Below are 22,648 nucleotides of genomic sequence, written 5' to 3'. Positions count from 1 at the left end.
TACAGGACTCGCCAACGCGCGTCGTAGGTCGACATTTTTCTTGTGTTATGTTCCTCAATGAGCCCACAATGCCATTAGGTAAAGTTGTTGACCATGGACTAAACATTGTTTAGAAGCAAGTTTGTAAACACCACAAGGAGGAGCAGAACAAGTAAGCATGCATCTTGCCATCAAACCTACAGCCTAGAACTCACGGTCACAGGGTAAGGTAAAGACCCTTTTCTTTGAAGTGGGCTGCTATTAATATTGAGGAAGCATTGCCTGCAAATATTTGCATAGGCAATGAAGAGACCAAGCAATCTGATGAAACTAGCAAATTTCTATAATACCTAGTACTATATTAAGTAGCGCTCACTCAATGATCCCATACATAACCATAGCTAGCTCTTAAACACTTCGCCTCATCATGATCTGATCACTCGTCGTCTTCCTCTGGTGAGCCCAACAAGAATCCAAGGAGCCGTGTCGATTGGCGCTGAGCCCCCCCCCCCTCCCTCACCTGTCACATCTCTTATTTGGAGGAATTTTCCCAATCTTAACCTAGGCAATCTCCAGAAGGCCCTCAGATTCAATGTCTTCGGACCAGGGTGAGAATTTAACAGACTCCACACTGTTTCAGTCTAACATGTTCCACGAGCAAAGCACGATCAACTTCTCTAGGATTAGGCATCCTCATCACAAATTTTTGAGGTGCAAAGAACCTAGCAGAACATCTCCCACATAGACACTTAGTTCATGTTCTATGTCCTTAGTGGGCGCCTCTCCCTCAGTGATGGTGACAATCACATTAAAAACCCTCTCTCTAGCTTGTCTATCAACGCTAAAATCGGGTATGTAAAAGAACCCCCCGCCCTTGCTTTGGAACGCACACATCACAGGAGAGCACTCCCAAGGCAAGAACTCAGTACAAATCACATGCAAATGGCCTCTCTTCTTACATCTATAGGGCCAATGCCCCCACCCCCACCTTTGAACCAATTTATGAAATAAATGAAGGAAATATGCCCTAGAGGCAATAATCATAGACAAACAGAGTGTCCCTAGTATGCCTCTACTTGACTAGCTCGTTAATCAAAGATGGTTAAGTTTATTAACCATAGACGTGTGTTGTCATTTGATGAACGGGATCACATCATTAGAGAATGATGTGATGGACAAGACCCATCCATTAGCTTAGCATAATGATCATTTAGTTTTATTGCTATTGCTTTCTTCATGACTTATACATGTTCCTCTGCCTATGAGATTATGCAACTCCCGAATACCGGAGGAACACTTTGTGTGCTATCAAACGTCACAACGTAACTGGGTGATTATAAAGATGCTCTACAGGTGTCTCCAAAGGTGTTTGTTGAGTTGGCATGGATCGAGATTAGGATTTGTCACTCCATGTATCGGAGAGGTATCTCTGGGCCCTTTCGGTAATGCACATCACTATAAGTCTTGCAAGCAATGTGACTAATGAGTTAGTTACGGGATGATGCATTACGGAACGAGTAAAGAGACTTGCCAGTAACGAGATTGAACTAGGTATGAGGATACCGACGATCGAATCTCGGGCAAGTAACATACCGATGACAAAGGGAACAACGTATGTTGTTATGCGGTTTGACCAATAAAGATCTTCGTAGAATATGTAGGAGCCAATATGAGCATCCAGGTTCTGCTATTGGTTATTGACCGAAGATGTCTCTCGGTCATGTCTACATAGTTCTCGAACCCGTAGGGTCCGCAAGCTTAGCGTTCGATGATGATTTGTATTATGAGTTATGTGATTTGATGACCGTAGTTTGTTCGGAGTCCCGGATGAGATCACGGACATGATGAGGAGTCTCAAAATGGTCGAGACATAAAGATTTATATATTGGAAGGTTGCATTTGGACATTGGAATGGTTCCGAGTGGTTCGGGCATTTTTCCGGAGTACCGGGAGGTTACTGGAACCCCCCCCCCTCCCCCCCGGAGAAGTATTGGGCCTAGTGGGCCTTATTGGAGGAGAGGAGAAAGGGCCACAAGAGAGGGGCGCGCCCTCCCCTTGCCCAAACCGAATTGGACTAGGGGAGGGGGCCGGCCCCCCTGTTTCCTTCCCCCTCTCTCTCCCTTCCCTTTCCCTCCGGTGGAAGAAAGGAAAAGGGGGGGCCGAATCCTACTTGGACTAGGAGTCCACATAGGACTCCCCCCCTGGCGCGCCCAACCTGGCCGGCCTCCTCTCTCCCTCCCTCCTTTATATATGTGGCCAGGGGGCACCCCAATAGGACAACACAAGTTTCTCTTAGCCGTGTGCGGTGCCCCCCCCCCTCCACAGTTACACACCTCGATCATATCGCCGTAGTGCTTAGGCGAAGCCCTGCGCCGGTAACTTCATCATCACCGTCGCCACGCCGTCGTGCTGACGGAACTCACCCTCGGCCTCAACTGGATCAAGAGCTCGAGGGACGTCATCGAGCTGAACGTGTGCTGAACGCGAAGATGTCGTACGTTCGGTGCTTGGATCGGTTGGATCGCGAAGACGTTCGACTACATCAACCGAGTTACTAAACGCTTCCGCTTTCGGTCTACGAGGGCACGTAGACACACTCTCCCCTCTCGTTGCTATGCTTCTCCTCGATAGATCTTGCGTGATCGTAGGAATTTTTTTGAAAAACTACGTTCCCCAACAAGATCTACTTTAGTAAAGTACATGATCCAAAAAACTATGAACACTGTTTTACATTGTAAAACAGTGTTTTGAAAATGCCATGGGCCTTTTTTCTGAAACGCGTGAACATTTTTTAAAAATGTCAAGTACGTTTTTTTTTTAATTATGAGAACATGTTTTTCTTATGTCGTATAAACATCTTTTAAAAATGTCACAAACATTGTTTGAAAACACATGAACATTTTAAAATGCCACATACATTTTTTGAATGCTATCAACATTTTTTTCGAGTTGCATGAATATTTTTTACGTTGCATAAACATATTTTGAATGCATGATGAACGCTGGTAAAATTTTGAAAAATAATTTTCCATTTTAAAAATAATATTAAAAATTAGAAATAAGAAAAAAAGAAACATGCGCGGGAGAGCCAGGGCTCCTCCCGTGCTGGGCGAGCTCATTTAGGGGGCAGCTATGTTCAGTTCACAAGATGCGAGACATGACTAATGGGCTACTTGGTGCAGAGAAATATATATATATAAAGAAATTGAAACCTGAAAAAGTACTCCCTCTCTTCCGAAATGTAAGGTATATAGATTTTTTTAGAAGTTAAACTTTGCAAACTTTGACAAATTTTATAGAGAAACTCTTTATATCCACAGTACTAAATATATAAAATATGAAGCTACATCTTATGATGAATCTAATGATATATGTTTGTATTCTAGATGTAAATGATTTTCTTCATAAAGTTGGTCAAATTTTGTTAGGTTTAACTTTTCAAAAAAATATATGCACTACATTATGAAATGGATGCAGTTTATAAGTAAAAATTGAAACCTTTCCGGCCTGAGAACACTATCTACGACTGAAGGTATTTATGCTACAACAACCCGCACTCACATACGCCGAACCAGTAAAAAAAAGTGGCATAGGTCCCTTTTATTTTTGCTTCCTTTTTATCTGTTTCACTATTTTGTTTTCGCCCCCCTTTTGTATATATTTTGAAATAGTAAAAATAATATTTCAAGAAAATGTATCAATCTTATTTAACCAGGCAAAAAATAATGCGAAACTTTGTCAATGCAACTATAAAGTTTTCTTACATTTTAAAAATATACATGTAATTTTCAAAAATGTTAACAGAGAAACCACATTTTATTTTTTCATGTAATTTTAAAAATGTTCATACATTTTATAAGAAGGTTAATATAATTAGAATTTTGTGCTAACTTTTAAAAATGTTCGTGTAATTTTAAGAAGGGTTCATGAATTTAAAAAATCGATCGTGTAATTTTAGAAGTGTTCGCGCATTTATAAAAAAAAGGTTCATGTACTTTAAGAAATGTTGCATCCTCGTATATGGTATTTTCATTATGTTATCTCTGGTCATAATTTTAGTGTGAGCAGTTATAAAACGCATGTACCTCACAATTTAAAGAGATAATTGACATAGGAACGGAAAAAGCTTCCAGAGAGCATCGACATGCCAGTCATAGTACCTCACAATTCATCGTCACAATGTCAACTGAATGTAAGCAAAAAGCATGAAATTAACAAATAAAGAATATCTTCTTCATCAGAGAAAACTATGTTCTCAGTAATATATGTATATGTCTAGGACAAAAAACACATTTGTGTGAATAAGCATGAGGTGGGTTTTCTTTTACTTTGAATAAGAGACATTCCTTCCTCTTTTGATTTAACACGTATGACAGCAAAACTAACAACATTTTCCTCTAGGAATCATCTATCATACCCCTAATTGTATGCCTAAACTTCTACTGCTTGTATCTCACTCTACATTATTCTGCTTTGCCACAAAGACATGTACATCATCCATCGGTTGCCTGCTCGCTAGAAGAGCGGTTCGCGTATTCCTGAACCATAGCCCCAAAAAGTGACGGCCTTCCCATCAGCTTGGATGGAGCATCAAACTCTTTCACTAACCCTGAAACAGCAAAATACATACAGAATTCAAACAGAAGAGCAACTTCCTTGTTGGAAAATCACTCTTGAAGTAGCTAGAAGTAGAGCATCCGTGTAAGGCCACAGCCTACCTGCATCCAACACCACAACTCTGTCGCTGTCCATGACAGTCGGGACACGATGAGCAATGCTGATAACAGTGCACTCCCGGAACTCCTCCCGGATGATCCTCTGGATGGCCGCGTCCGTTTGGGAATCGACAGAAGCGGTCGCCTCATCCATGAACAAGATCTGGCTGCGCTTCAGTATAACTCGGCCGAAGCAGAGAAGCTGCCTCTGTCCCACGCTCCAGTTCTCCCCCATGCCGGCAACTACAAAACAACAAGCAACAAGTATTTGTCTGCTGTTATTACCAAGAATTGGAAATGATTAGCCTAAAAAAAGAATAGGAAATGATTGCCTAGATGGCACTGAAAGTCATCAAATTTGTGCAGTAATCTATATTCTATAATAACAATGACATTTGGTTCCCTGCTGCAAAATATATTACCGTCTGATGGACCTGTATCTATGCAAGGATTGAATTTGTGTATTTCAAGATCAGGATCACTATAGGATCAGACCTCAAACGTCGTGATTCTAAAGATTATAAAGCCTGTTCTACTATTTTGCATTGTATCACTTTGTCGTATTTCTGCATAGAATTGAGATTCGCAGGGATAAGCATACCTAGTGCATCAAGCTTCTCAGGTTTTGCAGCTACTGTGTCTTTTAGTTGGCAGCACTCAAGGGCCTGCATAGGAACAATCAAATTAAGATCAACAGCACACATGAATTACTCGGCATGTCAAAGGGGAAATTTATGCAGTGAAACACACAGCGGCTATATAACCTGTACCTGCCATATCTCGGCCTCAGAATACTGCCCAATGGGGTCAATGTTGCTTCTCACGGTTCCTTCGAAGAGGGCGGGCTCTTGAGGAATCACACCAAAGCGAGACCTCAGATCATGAAGACCCAAAGTGCAAATATCTACTCCATCTATGACAATCTGGCCTTTTGCAGGCTCCACAAGCCTGAACAATGCCTGGACTAAGGTTGACTTGCCACTGCCAGTCCTTCCGACAACTCCTATCTTTTCTCCACTCCTGATGCTCATCGTAATGCCTTTCAAAATTAGAGGTGTGTTTGGTCGATACCTAACCTGAAAAGAATAGTATTTTGTGGCTAACTTCTATCAATCACCTAGAAAATAATAGTGATAAGAATCAGCAAAGAAAAAAAAACTGACCTCTAGATCCTTTATGTCAATATCTCCTCGCTGCAGCCAATTTGCCGAGGGGAGACAATCTGACACTGCCCATGCTGCCTCAGAAGGAAGAGCGCTGTACTGATTCACCCTCTCCACCGAGACCATATCATTTTCTAGCATACAACTTATTGAAATTGCAAAGTACACCAAGGAATTGAGAGAAAGGCCGTAGGAAAGGGACATGCCGACAAATTCTACATCAGAAACAGTAAATATCAATGATGGGATGACCTGATGCATTTGAAGGTCAGAAAGAAATATACAGCTCCTGAATGATAAAACATTAAGAAAGTTTGTCTCGTTCCCATGTTCACCAGTCCAAAATCTTTGCCACTGAACCAAACTTGTCTTCGACGAGCACACCCGCGAGGTCTTATGGTACACAGAACAGCTAGCACCAAACTTGTCTTGTTGGTTCAAGACTTCAAGTACACAAGAAAAGGCTTAGCCCAATAATTAATTGATGGTCTGTCACAATCGATAAGTATTAGGCTGGTTTCATATCTCAGTTGGTAAATTTTACCAACTAGCTATTGCACGAGTTAGTTTAACACAGATATGAATGTGCTACAATTGTGTGGGTGAATAAACTTTTCACGTAAAACCGGAAAAGGGTTTCCCCCGATACAAACACTGATTACAACCGAGAGACCGATACAAACACACAACACACACACCCAAGGCAAGATGAAAAGGTGCCGGGCGCCGACACACCCCACCGATAACCAAGCAAACACCGCTTGGAGCTGCAATAGAAAGGTGAGCCAGACAACAACGAAGCCAGGACTTCAAAACAGTGCCTTCCAGAAGGGTACGACCATGTATAGGCGCCACCGCAAGATCCCGAAGATCAGGTTTTCACCCGGAGCAAGACGACAGGAGTGGGATGCCACGACGGAGCCTTCATGAAGGATACAACGTGACGACCGGCGCCACCGTCGGCCAGTCAAGTACTGGGCAAGTGGTGTACCCAGGCGCTCACACCCCTCCGTCGCACCCTAACTTCGTCAACCATCCGCAACCACACCAACCGCGTGGCCATGGTTGCCCGTCCGCGCCTGAGACGCACACTCCACCCCCAAATGTCGCGCCTCCCGCCACCAGAGCCGCCGCCCTGCAACCAAGCAACCAAGGGACCACACAAAGGCCCCGGCTTTGGCCCAACCGGCCGCCCCCGACCGACGGGGCCATCAGCAGATGCTCCGCCCCAGACATCGGCAGACATGTGCAACCCGCGCGGCGAGGAAAGGGGGAGAAGGAGGAGCAGACGCATCCGGACCGGCACACCCCTAGAATAGTGTCAAACTAGAATAGTTCTTTTGTATACACAATTAATGAAATTAGTTTTTTTTTCTAAATGAGTTGACTTCTTCTTGAGTAACATGACAGTAACAGATTTAGTTTGCTCGGTTCATGGCCCGTCATTTCCTAAGAATCTAGTTTGATGGAATGTCTCCGGTTTGCGAATCCAACAACCAATTCAAGAATCTACTAATTCTGATTCACCGACTCCGATTCATAAATCAGAGTTCTCTATTTGTGAACCTGGTGATTTGGGCATACCTTTCAGTGCTGAATAAGAATTGGCACAAGATTCAATTTTCTACGGCATTGATATCAGATTCGATAAAACAAGTAAATTTATACCAAGAAAACATATAGAACATGAGGACCATAAAGTGTACTCTGTCCTATGAAATGCAATTCTATAAATACTCAATTAATGGAGACTTAATAATACCTTTCTTGATGAAATTGCTAGGCAAACTGATCATGAGAAAAGCAGTTATGGACAACACAAGAGTGCCAATTAGCTCCAGGCGAAATCCAAACCACTCATTAGCTGCGTAGTTATGGAAGGACATACGCAAATTTGAATTAATTCTGTCCAAGTTTGTTTGGTAAAATCCATCCTCCTTCCCAAGGCACCTTATAGTTGGAGCACCCAAAATGGTCTCCGTTAAGTGATCAATAACTGGTGCATTTGTGACTCCTTGGAGACGAGTTAGCCCTCGGGATGTTGCAATATAACGATTCTGAAACATAAAGAAATGTTAGAAATCAACTTCCTCATTATCCAGTTAGGGGTTGGTAATATGAAGAATGAGTCCTCTAAGATGCATTGTTGTAGCTGAATTATACCCGGTACCAAATGTTCAATAGCAGCAGGGGAAGCACTGCTATGGCTGACGGCCAAGCTACTTGGCAGGTGACCGCAATGCTGCTAACCACCGAAATGCACATCGATACACCAATACCCATATAGAATAGAAGGGCGGTGTCTATTTTAGTTTGGTCCGCTGATACCTGCAGAAAGAATACACAAGAGTATGTACTTCAACAAAAGATTGTATACATGACCAGTAACAAACAAAATCTATGTTTTCACAATACATACCCGGCTTAGAATCCTTCCTGAAGGAGTTGTGTCAAAAAATGACATTGGAGCTCGTAGAATGCTGTTGAACATCTTACCAAAGAAGGCCTGGGCTGATTTAAGCCCCAAAAAGGCGATGAAAAGAAGGCTGATAAACTGAAATACAACCGAAGCAGAAACTATTGACGCATAGACACCGAGAAACATGGAAATGTCAAATATGGTGCCCCCTGATGTTTCATATGACAGCCAGTAGTTGCTAGCCATTCTGGAGCCCTCTGTCAGCACAGATATAGCTAGAATGAGCAGAACTCCCCACCAACCCCAAGCCTGTGTGATGTATAGCTTGTACACATGCCAACTCACTTGGCCACTCGCCTTTTCCTCTTCCTCAATTAGCTTAGAAGAACCTGCTTCATTGCTAGGAGCAATAGCGGTCGTATTGCTGTTTTCTTTAATGGGTTTGGAGTTAACCGTGGCTGGAGAATACTCGGTGTTCTGAACAGTGTGGCCTTGCACCCCTGGCGCTTCCATGGAACTGTGGTGAGCAGCAACAAGAGCTAAAAAATCTGAACATGAATCTAGTAAATCGCCATAGACCCCTGACTGAATGATCGCCCCGTTTTTCATTACCTGCATAATGCCGTTTCATCTCTGTTATCTGTCAATATCATCCGCAAGGTATCTTTCGCATAGTATATGAAGTATGGATAATGTTGACAGGTAAAGAAAATGAAAAATAGATTTGAGAAAAATACAAAGAAAGTTCTTAGGGACCATAGGTATGAACACTAGATTAGTTCTTTCCCTACTCCCTGAACCAAAACAAAACATTGCTATGGATACTCCGCAATATCTTAGTCACTTCTTTCTACAGAAAGCTCTTAAAGTAGTACACGCAGTTGAAAAATGGAACTTACGAATACAGTATCCACATTTCGTAAGAAATCCACTTGGTGAGTAACAAGCAAAACAGTCTTATTCTTGAGTAGGCCCTTGAGACATTCCTGCAGGAAAAGGTTACCTGTTAGTGCTACTTAATAGTAATTGGCTAAGATACTAGCAATATTCTAGTCATAGCCCTATACTTTCAGTTTCACACAAACCTTTATTTCTTTTCGCGCAGCTCTAGTGATGAGATAGCATTAGAAAAAAATATTTGAAAGAACAAAATATTTGATGACCAGTATCAACCAAATTATAATTCAATGGCCAAATGCAGCATCCTTTTTTTGCTCAATTAGTTGAATATGTCGCAAGAATACACTTTTCTCAAGATCTCAATTTCCATATCTGAACATTTTCTAAACCATCTATATTGTGGCAGCTGGTATCCCACTTTATCATTTTGAAAATATATCTTCCAGGTACTTCCCATGAACATTTAAAATTATGTTACTGTTGCATTTATCCCAAATCTAATCAACTATGTGAATTATGAAACAGTACATGAAAAGAAAAAGGACGTACGGCAATAAGATTTTTACCTTAAAGATAGTTGAGCCAGTATGAGCATCAACTGCACTGAATATGTCATCAAGAAGATATATATCACAATCTTGATAAACTGCTCTAGCCAACTGGATGCGCTGCTTCTGGCCACCACTGAGGTTGATCCCTCGCTCTCCTATTTCAGTCTGGTCACCGAACTCCATCATTTCTAGATCTTTTTGTAAGCAACAAGCGTGTAAGACTGTCTTGTATGTCTCTGGATGCATCGGCTGTCCAAACAAAATGTTTTCTTGAATGGTTCCATTCCGGACCCAAGCTGTCTGAGTGACACATGCTGTCGTCCCATACACGCTAACCTATATATACCAAAACAAAAAATACATAAATGACACAGATGCAACACAGAAAAGCAATTAAACTGGTTTGAAAAGAAGATAGTGATGCTGCTGTGTGTACATGTAATTCAGCTACAGTACAGGAAGCAGATAAAGGCTACTCTTGTCGATGGACAAGTTCAAGAAGCAGATGCAGTGCCATTGTAAAAATTCCATGGTTTTTCTCCTGAATGCTGAAATCATCATCGGCAAAGTATGACCAAGTAGCAAGAAAAAGGCAGGCTCCTTGTAGCGCTAACTATCCGTATGATGATTTTTCCTAGACAAGTATGCACCCTCTCCTGCTCAACGTCTATTCCAGCAGAGCTTATCTGCAAACCAAAAACAAAACGGAAAATACATAGACAGAGTGTGTCCGGAGTGTCTTCTAAGTTGTACTGCAATTCTCAACTGTCCACAACAATTTTCTACAGACCTCTTGGATGTGTACACTTTCCGACAAGGCGTAGCATCGTTCTGGCCTTCTGGGGTACAACTGAGCTCTGAATGAAGGACATATGCATGCCATATTTTACAACAGATTGCGCTGTTCGGAGGATTCCGTATGAGAACATGCGTCTGGCATATGCCTCTGTATTTAACTATTTATACATTAGTCTACGTACAGATTTCTAAAGGATAGCTAATCATGCCTACGCCTTGCCTGCTTGTTTGATTCTTGGTTATCATATTACTTGTTGATTCTTCTCGACCACAGATATTGAAAAGTATTGAGTAAGGTGGACCAAGAAACAGGCGACAGAGTACAAGAGCAGGCAACAGCTTCCAGGATTCAACTAGCATCCACATTACGGGTCAAGGATCTCTGCATAGGATACATCGGAAATTCCCGGGTCAAGGCTTTGGACCGATCGGCTTCTAATGTAATATCAAATTGGTCGGATACCGCGAGAAGGTGGCACGAACACGCAGGGAAAAAGACATCAGATCCAAGGCTAATAAAGCTCCCAGCTGCATCGACGGAACAAATTAACTTTTCCCGTTGGGGGAAGGAAGAGCCGCCCTCGTTGAGAACTGCCGCGGTGGGGTTGGGAATGGGGACTAGGGGTTGGGTTGGCATTGGGGCGTCCATTTCGTTCATAGAAAATGGAGCATAAAAAAATTTGGAGATGATTTATTTTACCTCAGTTTATTTTTAGAATCCACTAATGCCCCCATTTCAAACAAAGGAGAAGAGTTACTCCCTCCGATCCATATTAGTTATGGCTACTTTAGTAAAAGTTCAATTTCGAAGCAGAAGATTCACGTAGGAAAAAAATTCTTTGGTATAGTTTAGACAAAGAAAAACTGGCATCCTACACTCCTTTCCAATTCCTATGAAATGGTCTATTCGGTAGGAATTTTGGAGAAAACCAAACCCGAGGCCCTACCTTATGTTTTCCTCTCTTTAAACTATATAACGCTAGGTGTTAAATATGTCTTACATGTTACAACACAGCGCCATATTGTAAGCCATATAAGCGATCTAACACTATGCGTTGTAACTATATTCCAATGCTAATAAGGGACCAAACAACTACAAAGAAAAGTAGAATATCTCTTGGTCTAAACTAAGTTGTTCTCGTTTAGTTTGCACTTGTGGTTTTGACTAGTCCAACTACGCGTTTTTGACCCTAATTGATATTCTTTCCCCTAGAAGAAAACTAACTTACTAGCTCAAGGAATATATCTCCTGTGACGGAAATTAAATCTCGATTAAATGTGTGCTTTAAACTATCACTATTTTTCTAGATCACAATGTAGACGCGGACCCTCATACGAACACTCACTCCTATGATCCATGAACACATAATAAACACACACCTTACCACTATGAGTAACTTTGAAAGACTGAGTCGGTAAATCTTGAAATTGAGAAATCATCACAGGCTCTACTATGATCTATAAATACAAAAACACAATCGTACCGCAATAAATTATCTTCGAGAGACTAAGCCAGTAAATTATTGTGGCAAGTTCTACACTGAAAAGTAGAATAAATATAAGGAAATGCAAGCGCTAGTGCTAAGTGCTTGAATCCAGGTGGGCAGGTTCCGCCATAATGAACCTAACTAACCAAGCATCTTAGTCCACCAAAGTATCAAGACTTGTACCAAAAGTCTTTGGTCAATGACCTTATCTAAAGTGATCCCTAATTTTTGGTGGAATGATAAAAGACATAGAAGGAAATTTCACTAGTGAAGCTTTTGTGATAATTGTTTGTTGTAAGATGAAAGATTCATGAATAAAACTTAAGTTTTTACTCAAATTCAAAATTCTTTCATAATCAAATCATATTGGATATTGTACTAGCTTTGTTTCAAAATAATTGAAGTTCTAGGATTGTTCTGACTTATGAAAATACTAGAACTTCAATTATTTTGAAATGAGATGGAGTAGACAAGAGTACATGCACTCACCTTGCCGGAGACCTTATGCATCTCTCCCATGATGCAGGACAGCAGCGACGACTTGCCGGAGCCAACCGCTCCGACCACCGCCGCGAGCTCCCCCTTCCTCACCTCCACCTCGATCCCTTTCAGCACCGGCTCCTCCCCTTCGACATCTTTCTCCTCGCCATTGTTGCCCTGGACATCCCATGCGAACACCCCGCATTGCACCTTCACGCCCACCTCATCCCCGGCGGCGCCACTGCCAAGACGCTCCACCGCCGTGGTGTCGATCTCGGCGTCCGCCAGGAACTTGTCCAGCCTGCCGAGCGACACAAACGCCTGCATGGACGTCACAATGGTCTGCGGGAAGTTGCTCATGGGGCCCTCGAGCATGCGGAAGAAGGCGGTGGCCGTGAACACCTTGCCGGCGTCGAGCTCCCCTCCAGCGGCGAGGTACGTCCCGAACACGAGCACCGTCATGGCGATGGGCCCGCTGGAGTACACCACGTTGGTGGCACACACGAAGAGTATCACCTTCTTCAGCCACCCCACCTCGGCGCGCCGGAGCTCCCGCACCTTGCCGCCGAAGGTCTCCTCCCACGCCTGCAGCTTGATCACGCGCATGTTGCCGAGCATCTCCGTCAGGGCCTTCACGCGGCTATCGCGGGCGCCGAAGAACTTGAACTGGTAGCCCAGGTTGAGCTTGTTGGCGAACGCGGTGACCACGATGACGGCGAAGATCACGGCGAGCGTCATGAGCACGGCGGGGCCGAGGTACGCGTACAGGAGGAACAGGGCCACCGCGATCTGAAGCGGCATCAGCCACAGGCCGTGCAGCCCGTGCATGGCGCCGGACACCATCGAGGCGTCCACCTGCATGTAGTTCACGATGGCGCCAGCGCCGTGCGCGCGCGCCGCGCCGGTGGACAGCCGCAGCGACTTGCGGTACAGCGCCGTGAGCAGCGCGCCTCGGATGCGCATGCCCAGGAGCTGGCCCTGGAAGTTGTAGTGGTGCGACGCCAGCGTCTGGACCGCCTTGCCGGCGATCAGGATGGCGACAAGCCGGAGGCCCTCCCATGGCGTGCCGCCGCGGCGGATGAACTCGACGAACCGGTCGATGAGCGACGGGCCCACGTACATGGCCGCGAGCTGCACGAGGCCCAGCGCCGCGATGAGCAGGAACTGCGGCCAGAAGGACAGCCACAGCGCGACGCCCACCGGGCTCCGCCACCCCCGCGCTGCCGCCGGCCAGTTGGACGCGAGCAGAGCGTACGCAGACTCGGCGCGGTGGTCCGGCGACACCGGCGGGATGTCGTTGTCGGCGAGGGACTCGTTGGCGTGCCCGTTGGAGACGAGCGGGTTGATCCAGCTGAAGGTCGCGCGCGAGAGGAACGACGCGGTCACGTACGGCGTCGCCGCCGCCGCCGCGCTGGGGTTCTGGTCCTGTTCGTCCTCTTGATCACGCGCCGGCGCCGTGCAGGTGGTGATTGCAATGTACGCGAGAGGAAGCGACACGAGCAGTCCGGCGAAGGCGAGGACGTCGTCGGGGAGGAGCGGCGAGCCGTCGGCGCAGCGGACGGCCGCGGAAACGGAGAAGAGCGCGGCGCCGAGGGCGGTGGCGATCCAAAACACGCGGAGGTGCCAAGGGTGAGCGGTGGCGGCAACGGAGGCTCGTTTCGCCAAGGCGAGCACGGTCCACGCGGCCACGGCGTGCGCGGCGAAGTGGGCAACGAGGAAGGCGCACTCCACGACGCGCCACGGCGTTGTGCCTGCTGCGGGCAGGAGGAAGATCGCGAGCACGAGGAGGACTGCGGACGCCGCGGCGGTGACCACGGACGCACCGAGCGCGACGGCGTGGCGGCCGGTGGTCCGGAACGGCGCGGCCGGAGTCGGTGACGGCAGCAGCGGCTCCTTTTCAGGGGACGCGCCGTCGGCGCCACGGCGGCAGAGGGCGAGGGCGAGCGAGGCGGCGAGGAAGAGGACGTCGATGGCGCCGAGGAGCGCGCGCTGCGGGCACGGCGAGAGGAGGAGGAACGCGAGGGTGCCGACGAAGGAGCCGGACGACGGCGACCACGGGAGCCCTCCTCCTCCCATCTCGCACGCCCTGCTCCCAGTCCCAGGAACCCTCTTCGTTTGCGAGGTGTTCGGCCGGAGAAACGAGTGAATCTAGGAGGTGTAGTTGGGTCGGAGAAATCGGAGGACGTGGCGCGGCCGGCGGGGCGGGGCGGGGCGGGGACTCCATTGGCCGGGCACAATAGATAGATAACCACTAGCCCTCGAGAAAAAAACCATGGTATAATTCAAATGCCCAAAAAGACTGAGCTGCCAAACGCAGCCTTAATATAAGGTATATTGAGAATGATTAAGATCTATACTAGTATAATATATGCGTATATAGTTAATAGTGAATGTTAGACAAGTCTGACTCCAGAAATCTTGGAAACTGGTATTTTTAAAAGATTTTTTTCCTATTTCCATTCAGAACTTATACTTTTTATTTATTGTGTGTCAAGATTACATTTCACCCCAATACAAGGAAGCTGGAAAACATCTAATTCTTCACATGTTCTCATCAATTATGTAGCTTCCCTCCGAATACAGAAGCAAAGGAGTACAGTATATATCAGTAACAAATGCAGTATATGTTCACATTTCCTGATGCCAGTATTCCTTGATAATCGATGCCTAGTTAAAGACTACTTCACTAAACATTCCAAAGCGAATAAAACAGCTCATGGCTTTTGCTCAAATGAGTAAAAGCACAACTCCACAAGTAGATTGAGATCAGATGCCAGTAAACTAAAAACCAACATGGCCATGCTGTATTGGACTATCAATAGATTTAATTGTGCCATCATCCAGGAATGTTTTTTGTCAAGTATAGCCTACAGAATACTTGCACAGTTCACTAGCGATAAAGAATGTCGCAGTCCTCAGACCTACACAGCAAGGTCAGCGAAGGTGTGCCATCAGATGATAACAGGTTGCCACTTCCCAGCTCCAGCAGTTCAGGGGTTGAGGTTGAGGACCAGTAGCTTTGGACCATATGGAAAGCACCCTTCCCTGACTCTGATCGAGGGAAGAAATCAAGGCGCTTTACTTGCAAATCTCCAGCCATCAAGGCTCTGCCTAGAATTTCGAGTCGCAGCGGGATGCCAAGTGCATATGTTAGAGCCCTCATTGCCAACATCGTTGGTTTAACATCCAGGGGCCGCACCTCCTTGTAGCAATACTGATGCCAAAACCATAAAATGTCAAATAGTGAGCTCGGTCTGTAAATGGTAAACTTAGTATTGGTTTAGTCATGATTATGTTATTACTGTACAAAGGACAGAAAATAACACTGTTTATGCAGAGAAAATTCTCAACCTTGATAATGAACTACATATAATTTGACGACAAAGACAAAGGATACATAATTCACTAGTTGATTGTTCGAGAACAGTAGTAGGGATAAGAAACTCTAACCTGATGGATGTTCATGTTTCCAGGGATAAATGATTTGTAATCAGCTTCTCGAGTACGGATCTCAGTCTCTGCCAGCAATCTTAGCAAAGAAATGACTGGAAAAAAAAGGTGTTAAGCGAGAGAGAACAAGTGGACAAACAAAACATCTAAGCAAGCTTGTAGTATCCTTACTCCTGAGTGGCATCATCTCCTCTAGACTTCTCTTGTACAACTCATCAGAACTCAGACTGCAAACGATAAAAGCAAATATTTTCAAAACCCAAACGTAACAACAAACAAGCAAAGGGATCTTGTAACTTAATGTCATGTCCTGTCATAGAAAATCACTACAAAACATCAAGTTAAAAGCTCATACCCATTTGCAACAGAATTGACCAAATGATTCAACTCCTGAAAGAACATGAAGACAAATGGTTAAGTATATAACTTGAGATATATTATGAAGAGAATCATATTTGTTTAACATATATACGGTATACAGCAGTTGTAATGGTGTGGGAAACAAATATTTCCACGACATATCATGCCGACTGCTCCTAATGCTCCACTACTTTTGTAGTGAATGCTATTTCAGGAAACAATACTTGAGCTGAATAGCATCCATACTGTAGCAAGAATGAAAAGTGGAGTTTTAGTCAAGTGGAATATGATGACAGACCATAGCATTATTAAGGAGCTCTCAAGTTGGTATGGTCCTGTAGACCAGTACTCTCCACCATGTCATATACTCGGTGTTCAAAATTTAAATAGCGCACTATAGCTTTTACAGCATGAAATTCTAAGCCATTGAATAATTTCCTGTCAGAGCTAATACTGCTATATCCAATATTCATATAGCAGCTATGGCTCCTACATGCAACATGTGCCAAAACTACTTCAACTAAATAAACATTTTTTCCTCTATACTCTTCTTAGATATCCTTAAAGAAAAAGTAATATGGAAACAAGAAAAATAAATATTTGGAGAACTCCACAGCCCTCCCCTAAATTTACATGTATGGCAGAGTGCTCATAGGTTTTCTCTCTCCTCTCACTCTGCATACCCCCTCTGTTTTAGGTCACATATTTTGGAATTCGCTAAGACCAAGGAGTTTAATACTTCTTGGAACCTCATGCTGTTCTTTTGATAAGAAATAGATTAGTTCAGGCTGGCTGTCGTAGTTCAGTAGACATATGGCTCAGTGTTTACTATATGTCTCGCTACATATATTTCATACTCGGAAATCGTAACAGTAACCAAAGATGTGTATTATAGTAAAAAGTGAGTAGATTTAGCTTTTACGATGGCCCGCTATATGTGATAGATTTTTCCTATCCTTTATGTAGCAGACCACAAAGATTACGACCTTGCATCTACTTCTCGTTTCATTTAAGTGTGTAGTGCCATATGCTTTTTTTACAGAGGACAGAAAAACAGTTTCTACAGAGGAAAGAAAAACACAAAAACATTTTAAGGTATTGTTCTCTATCAAAGATATTTTCTGATGATGTAGCATGGGTTCAGATAACTTCAAAGCAGATTCAGCAAGGGCACTGGACAAAAATATTTAGAGAAGAGGCTCGAGCCGAGCTTGACTTTGAATTAACAAAGCCGTCAACCCGCTAGGATTACAGCCAACCACATCTTACAAGCAGCGCTGGACAATTCAGGCCACATAAGGGACATCAAGTTATTTTGGCAAGTATTATATAAATCATACGTAGTTTGTTTTTCACTAAATGACTGAACTAAGTATTACAAAGAACTAGGGTTAAGAGGTCAGAGAAAAAAAATGAAGCTTCTGTAAGCTAGGAGAATACATACAGAAACAACACTTGAAAAGTATTCTTCAGGATTTAAGAAGTATGCTTTGTCCCATTTCAGACGACAGAAATTCTCTCTGGACACTGCCACATGTTCCATTAGACGAGTAACTTCAGCTTGACTATCCTGCATTTGTCCAAGATTTTCCTGTTTACAAGCATAGTCATATCAAACTTTGATGCAAAACAAAAAAGCAACAGCATAAAAACCTAGTAACTTAGAAAGTTACCAAGTAGGAGAAAAAGAAAGCTCTGTAGAAATAGTTGCCATCTCCGCGAGTTCGTCTGAAGTGCAAATAGCGCTGACAAAGAACCTGCACAAAACTAGTTTTGCACATTAGCATAGAACACTTAAATAACGAGAATGCTCCTATAGTGGCATGCAAACTTACCTTGATAATTTCCTGGAAAATGTCATTATCTGGATAATCCTCAACCAAATCCAAGAGTGGTTCCTGCCATACAAAGAATAAGTATCACAGAAAGGGCACTAACGATTTAGTAGATTCATCTGAATTAAGGATGGATTCGAATAAGTAATGCTGAAGCACAAGGCGCAAAATTGTAAGCCTAAGAAATTCTTTTATGGTTTTCACACATCAATCATCCACTTATTTGGTAGGAAAATGATATGAGGCCTTCATTGGGAAAACCTATGTTACATTAGATAAGGATCATCGATCACAATGTGCAAAACTGAAACTTATTTTATGTCACATAAGAACTTCTCCTGTACCCTAACTCACATTATTGGTAAGACTTGAAACACATGACCTTATCAAGGGTAAGTTCCACTGTAATTACAAAGAGTAACATCTACGAAAATGTTATGTTCCAGAAAGAAGAACAAACTAACAACAAAGGATTCAAATAGAAGCCAATGATTTTCCCAGATAATACCATAGTTCCCTCAGGACATGATTGCAGTTTGACAAACATTTTAATGTTGCATGTAACACACACTCAAACAAGGGGAATGATAATATATATTAGCATGCTAGGCAAGATGGAGTTAACTCTTGAATATCTAGTGAAAGTTTATTGTAGGACATCGGAAAGGTCAGATGGTGTTAACTGAATGAGGAAAAGATTAAAAAAATCAATGCATTGTTGTGAACAGAGGAGCTACAATGTTCTCACCTGGCATCCTAATGTCCTTGGACGAGCATCCGGACACCGGAAATCACCACTGACACTGAGAATACGGCAGTCTTTCAGTGGTCGGAGGTATGTTCTCTTGCCATCCAGCAGCTGGTTCCAATTTTCCCACAGAGAAAAATATTCATTTTTGTTGAGCGGCACCGAGTGATGCCGAACAAGATCATGCGGGAGATTCTTCTTTTGAGCGCTCATAAACAATGAAATGTAGAATTTCTCCTCATCTGGTAATTCAACCTAAATAATTGCAGACAGATAGTTGTAAAGGATACTTTCTAGCACAAATAAAGTCCATAAGTACAAAAAAACAACAACAAGTGTAGTAAACAACTAAAACAACTGATTAAGACTCCAACTAATGCAATCAACAATTAGAAAATCAATTCAACACCGCGACGCATCCTTCTCTGTGTTCAGAACAATTGGACAAATAACTCAAGTCACTAACTCATGGAATTGAACTAAGAATAGCAGCAAAGGAACACAAATTTTCACCTCATCCTCTTGCATCACCTCCCAACCCTCATCATCTTCGTCTTCGAGCCAATCATCATCGTCATCCAGTCCTTGATCCTAGAAAATGGCCGAACATGCTTGTAAAAAAAACACTTTCCAGCACAGATGCAGAGAACAGTGGGAAAAAGTGCAGTGAAAAACCAGGCATCATTAGGAAAACAACCACAACACTGTGATGACTGTATTCAAACTCCAACGAATACAATCAACAAGTATAAAAGAAAATCCAACACTGTGATGACTGACGAGGGATAAATCTATGTGTCCAGAACAACTGGACAAAGAACTCAAGTCACCAACTCATGGAATTGAACTAAGAACTAACAGCAAAGGAACACAAATTTTCACCTCGTCCTCATCATCATCCTCGTCCTCGGGCCAGTCATCATCCTCGTCCTCGGGCCAATCATCATCAACATCCGGTCCTTCATTCTAGAAAATGGCAGGGCATTGTAAGACAAACACTTTCCAGCGCAAATGCAGAGAACAGAGTAAAGAAAAGTGCAGTGAAAACAGAGCATCCGGTCCAGACAACAGAGGGAAATCCAACAGTTTTCAGTTATCTTGCCATGGAAATATCCAATCAATCTAGCTTTCCTGGTCACCCGATTGGACCAAGAACTCGCAGAAGAATATCAAAGGAGCGCAATTTCTGAACAGAAACCCCAACGAACTCCCTCTTTCCCTTTACAAAAGAATTCAGGTACTACATAAGGAAAATTAATTGGAGGGCTCGCGAGCATGCACGCAGCCCATCTTCCCAACAAGGGAAAAACTACACCAAGTCGAAGAACGTAGCCAAGAAAATGATGATTAAACTGCGGGGACACCCGATCCTGCGGCAGCCGAGCCAAGAAAGCACCCAACCACGAACTGGGCGCAAGAAATGCCCCAGAGCGGACCAAGAACGAAGCGGAGGTCACCCCGACGCACCACCGAATCGCGAGATTTCGGAGACAGCGAACCATCACCATTCACCCAGGACTCCAGGAGACTACAGGAGGAAGCAAGATTGCAAGAAAGAACTCACCGTGTACTTGACGATGGGGGTCAGCGGCGGCTGCCGTGCCGGCTGAAGCGGGAGCGACGAGGCGGAAACCGGCGCGGGGTCGAGGGAGGGCGACGACGCGAGCCCTGGCGCAGGCGGCGGTGTGGGTCCGGCGCCGCCGTCTCCGCTGCTTCCCGCCCTGTCCGTGCTGTATAACTTGACCTTGAAATTTATCCCCATTTCTTTCGCCTGTTGGAGATTTCCCTTTCTGCCCCTCCGAGGAACTCTGGCTTCTTTCGGCTCGCCCCCTCCGTTCCTGGAGAATTCGGTAGCGGTCTTTTGCAAGGGCCCAAGTGGTAGATATCTTATATACTACTCCTTCTGTAAACTAATATAAGATGTTTTATATCATTATTAGTGACTCTACATGGTAGGAGAGTGTATCAGCAAATTGTCCCAGCCCGTCACTCAAGCTCTATTTCAGGCCCCTAGCCCGGCCTCCCTTCCTCCTCCTTCGGAGACCTCGTTGGTGACAAGAGGAGTGGGATCCTCTCCCCCTTATTTACGGTGTTCTTTTTGTAGGTCAATGTTTTCCTTAGATTTTGTTTCTGTGACAACATTGATGAGGTAGTGGCAGTGATGGCCCGTTAGAATGAAGTCTTTTCAACCTCTCCCTACATCACGACATCCGATCTGGCGGCGTTGTAAGTTGTGAGGGTATATGTGCTGTCGGGTATGTTGGCTCTCATTGGATCTTGATAGTGGTGTATCAATCAAGCGAAGCAATGGTCTCGCTCTTGGTGTGGTGATTTAGACCCCTTTCAATTTACTCGGCGCCATGACTCGGGTTCTCCAATCCTATGGACTGGTGGTGAAGGATTGAAAGCCTGCGTGGTGTGGGGTGATGCACAAACCGATGTTCCTTTGGCATTTACTAGATCCTCATTTCTAGCGGTGAATTATTATTGCGGTCAAAATCTGGTTTAGCGACAAGGCGGTGCGGAGCAGCACCCACCGACCGTGGGGGAGGGGAGTGGGAGGTAGGTGGATAGAGTGTGACATGTCGGTGGACGGAAGATTTGCGCGTGATCCATTCGTGGGGAGAAGAAAGCAGCTGAGAGGTTTAAGACGATGATCCAGTCATCCACTTGCATCCAGTGGCTAGGATATTAATTTTTCCAAGTACTCAAGGTGTAGACCGTCCCTTTTTCTTATCATCTACTACCGTGCTCTATCAAATCCACTTTCTCATTCCACTGGCTCTCCTACTCAACCACCTAACTCGCGGTCGCTGTCGAGTGCCCTTGACCTACCTCGCTATATTGTCATGTCATCACCGACCATCAGGCGACGACCATCACTCCAATGAGAGGGCACTGATAAATTCGAGTGGCAATAGTTACCGTCGTCCCCATTTCCACCGCTGCTACCCTCTTATATATATTCACTTTATAAGGTGCACATGTCTTTTGATGTTTAACTTTGATCCTTCAATAGACCAATAATTTAAGAATCATGTGCCTTCTAATTACATTGGGAAACTTCTTTCAAATACCCCCTCCATTTAAAAAAATAATGCGTATTACTTTTTGTAAAAAGTCAAACATTTCTATGTTTGGCAAAGTATAGCAAGATATATCAACATCTACCATATTGCACAAATAAAATATAAAATTACGTTTTGTGAAGAATCAAATGATAATGATTTGCATTGTACATGCATACTGAGAATATAAATTTGGTCAAAGCTATAAAGTTTGAGTTCTAAAAAAATCAGTACACCTTATATTTTGAACCGGAGGGAGTATAACTTTAGTGGAATAAGTTTTGTGACACATAACAGCATTTCTTTTATTTCTTTTTGCGGGTACATTTAACAACATGCATGGTCCTTGCTTAAATTCATGGTTAAACTTGAATATCGAAAAATGTGTACACCTTTTAAGCGAAGGTAGTAGTAAAAGAAGTGTTGAAGATTAGGGACCAGCGGTTCATTCCATTGGGATCTACAGGGTTAAAAACACAAAGGCCGGTGATTTGTAAAAGTGTCTCTTTTTGTGATCTTATGAGTTTGCCAAAGAAAAGACCAGGCAATGCAAATAGGAAAACTTGTTGCAAGTCGCAAGGTCAAAAACTGTGTCCGTCACGTAGATCTTTAGTTTTGGTCGCTCTTTATCATGTACAGTGCAGAGGTTTTTTTTTTTCCTGAGCGTAAGTTACCACTACTAGGATAGGGCCTGG

At 43.9% G+C, this 22,648-nt stretch overlaps 2 protein-coding genes across 2 annotated transcripts; both read right to left on the bottom strand.

The window, feature by feature from the left end:
• Nucleotides 1-4,209: 4,209 nt before the first annotated feature.
• Nucleotides 4,210-14,679, bottom strand: LOC123051202 (ABC transporter C family member 4). The gene is made up of 11 exons (XM_044474014.1): nt 12,502-14,679; nt 9,743-10,063; nt 9,176-9,262; nt 8,277-8,888; nt 8,021-8,185; nt 7,620-7,914; nt 5,858-6,072; nt 5,465-5,770; nt 5,296-5,359; nt 4,698-4,937; nt 4,210-4,588 (listed from the first exon to the last, which is right to left on the bottom strand). Exons 1-11 carry the CDS (start codon nt 14,566-14,568, stop codon nt 4,473-4,475), a joined length of 4,488 nt encoding a protein of 1,495 aa, XP_044329949.1. The 5' UTR covers nt 14,569-14,679; the 3' UTR covers nt 4,210-4,472.
• Nucleotides 14,680-15,274: 595 nt separating this feature from the next.
• On the bottom strand, nt 15,275-20,745 carry LOC123048413 (uncharacterized). Its single transcript, XM_044471516.1, has 11 exons — nt 20,450-20,745; nt 19,768-19,851; nt 19,399-19,476; nt 18,886-19,140; nt 18,138-18,200; nt 17,976-18,059; nt 17,747-17,893; nt 16,298-16,332; nt 16,114-16,169; nt 15,943-16,037; nt 15,275-15,706 (listed from the first exon to the last, which is right to left on the bottom strand). The coding sequence occupies exons 1-11, from the start codon at nt 20,645-20,647 to the stop codon at nt 15,383-15,385; spliced, it is 1,419 nt and encodes a 472-aa protein (XP_044327451.1). The 5' UTR covers nt 20,648-20,745; the 3' UTR covers nt 15,275-15,382.
• Nucleotides 20,746-22,648: the final 1,903 nt, after the last annotated feature.

The sequence above is a fragment of the Triticum aestivum genome, chromosome 2D, assembly GCF_018294505.1.
Source record: "Triticum aestivum cultivar Chinese Spring chromosome 2D, IWGSC CS RefSeq v2.1, whole genome shotgun sequence".
Lineage (NCBI taxonomy): Eukaryota > Viridiplantae > Streptophyta > Magnoliopsida > Poales > Poaceae > Triticum > Triticum aestivum.
The sequence above is the reverse complement of the archived record's forward strand: the minus strand, read 5'-3'. Positions and strand labels throughout refer to the sequence as shown.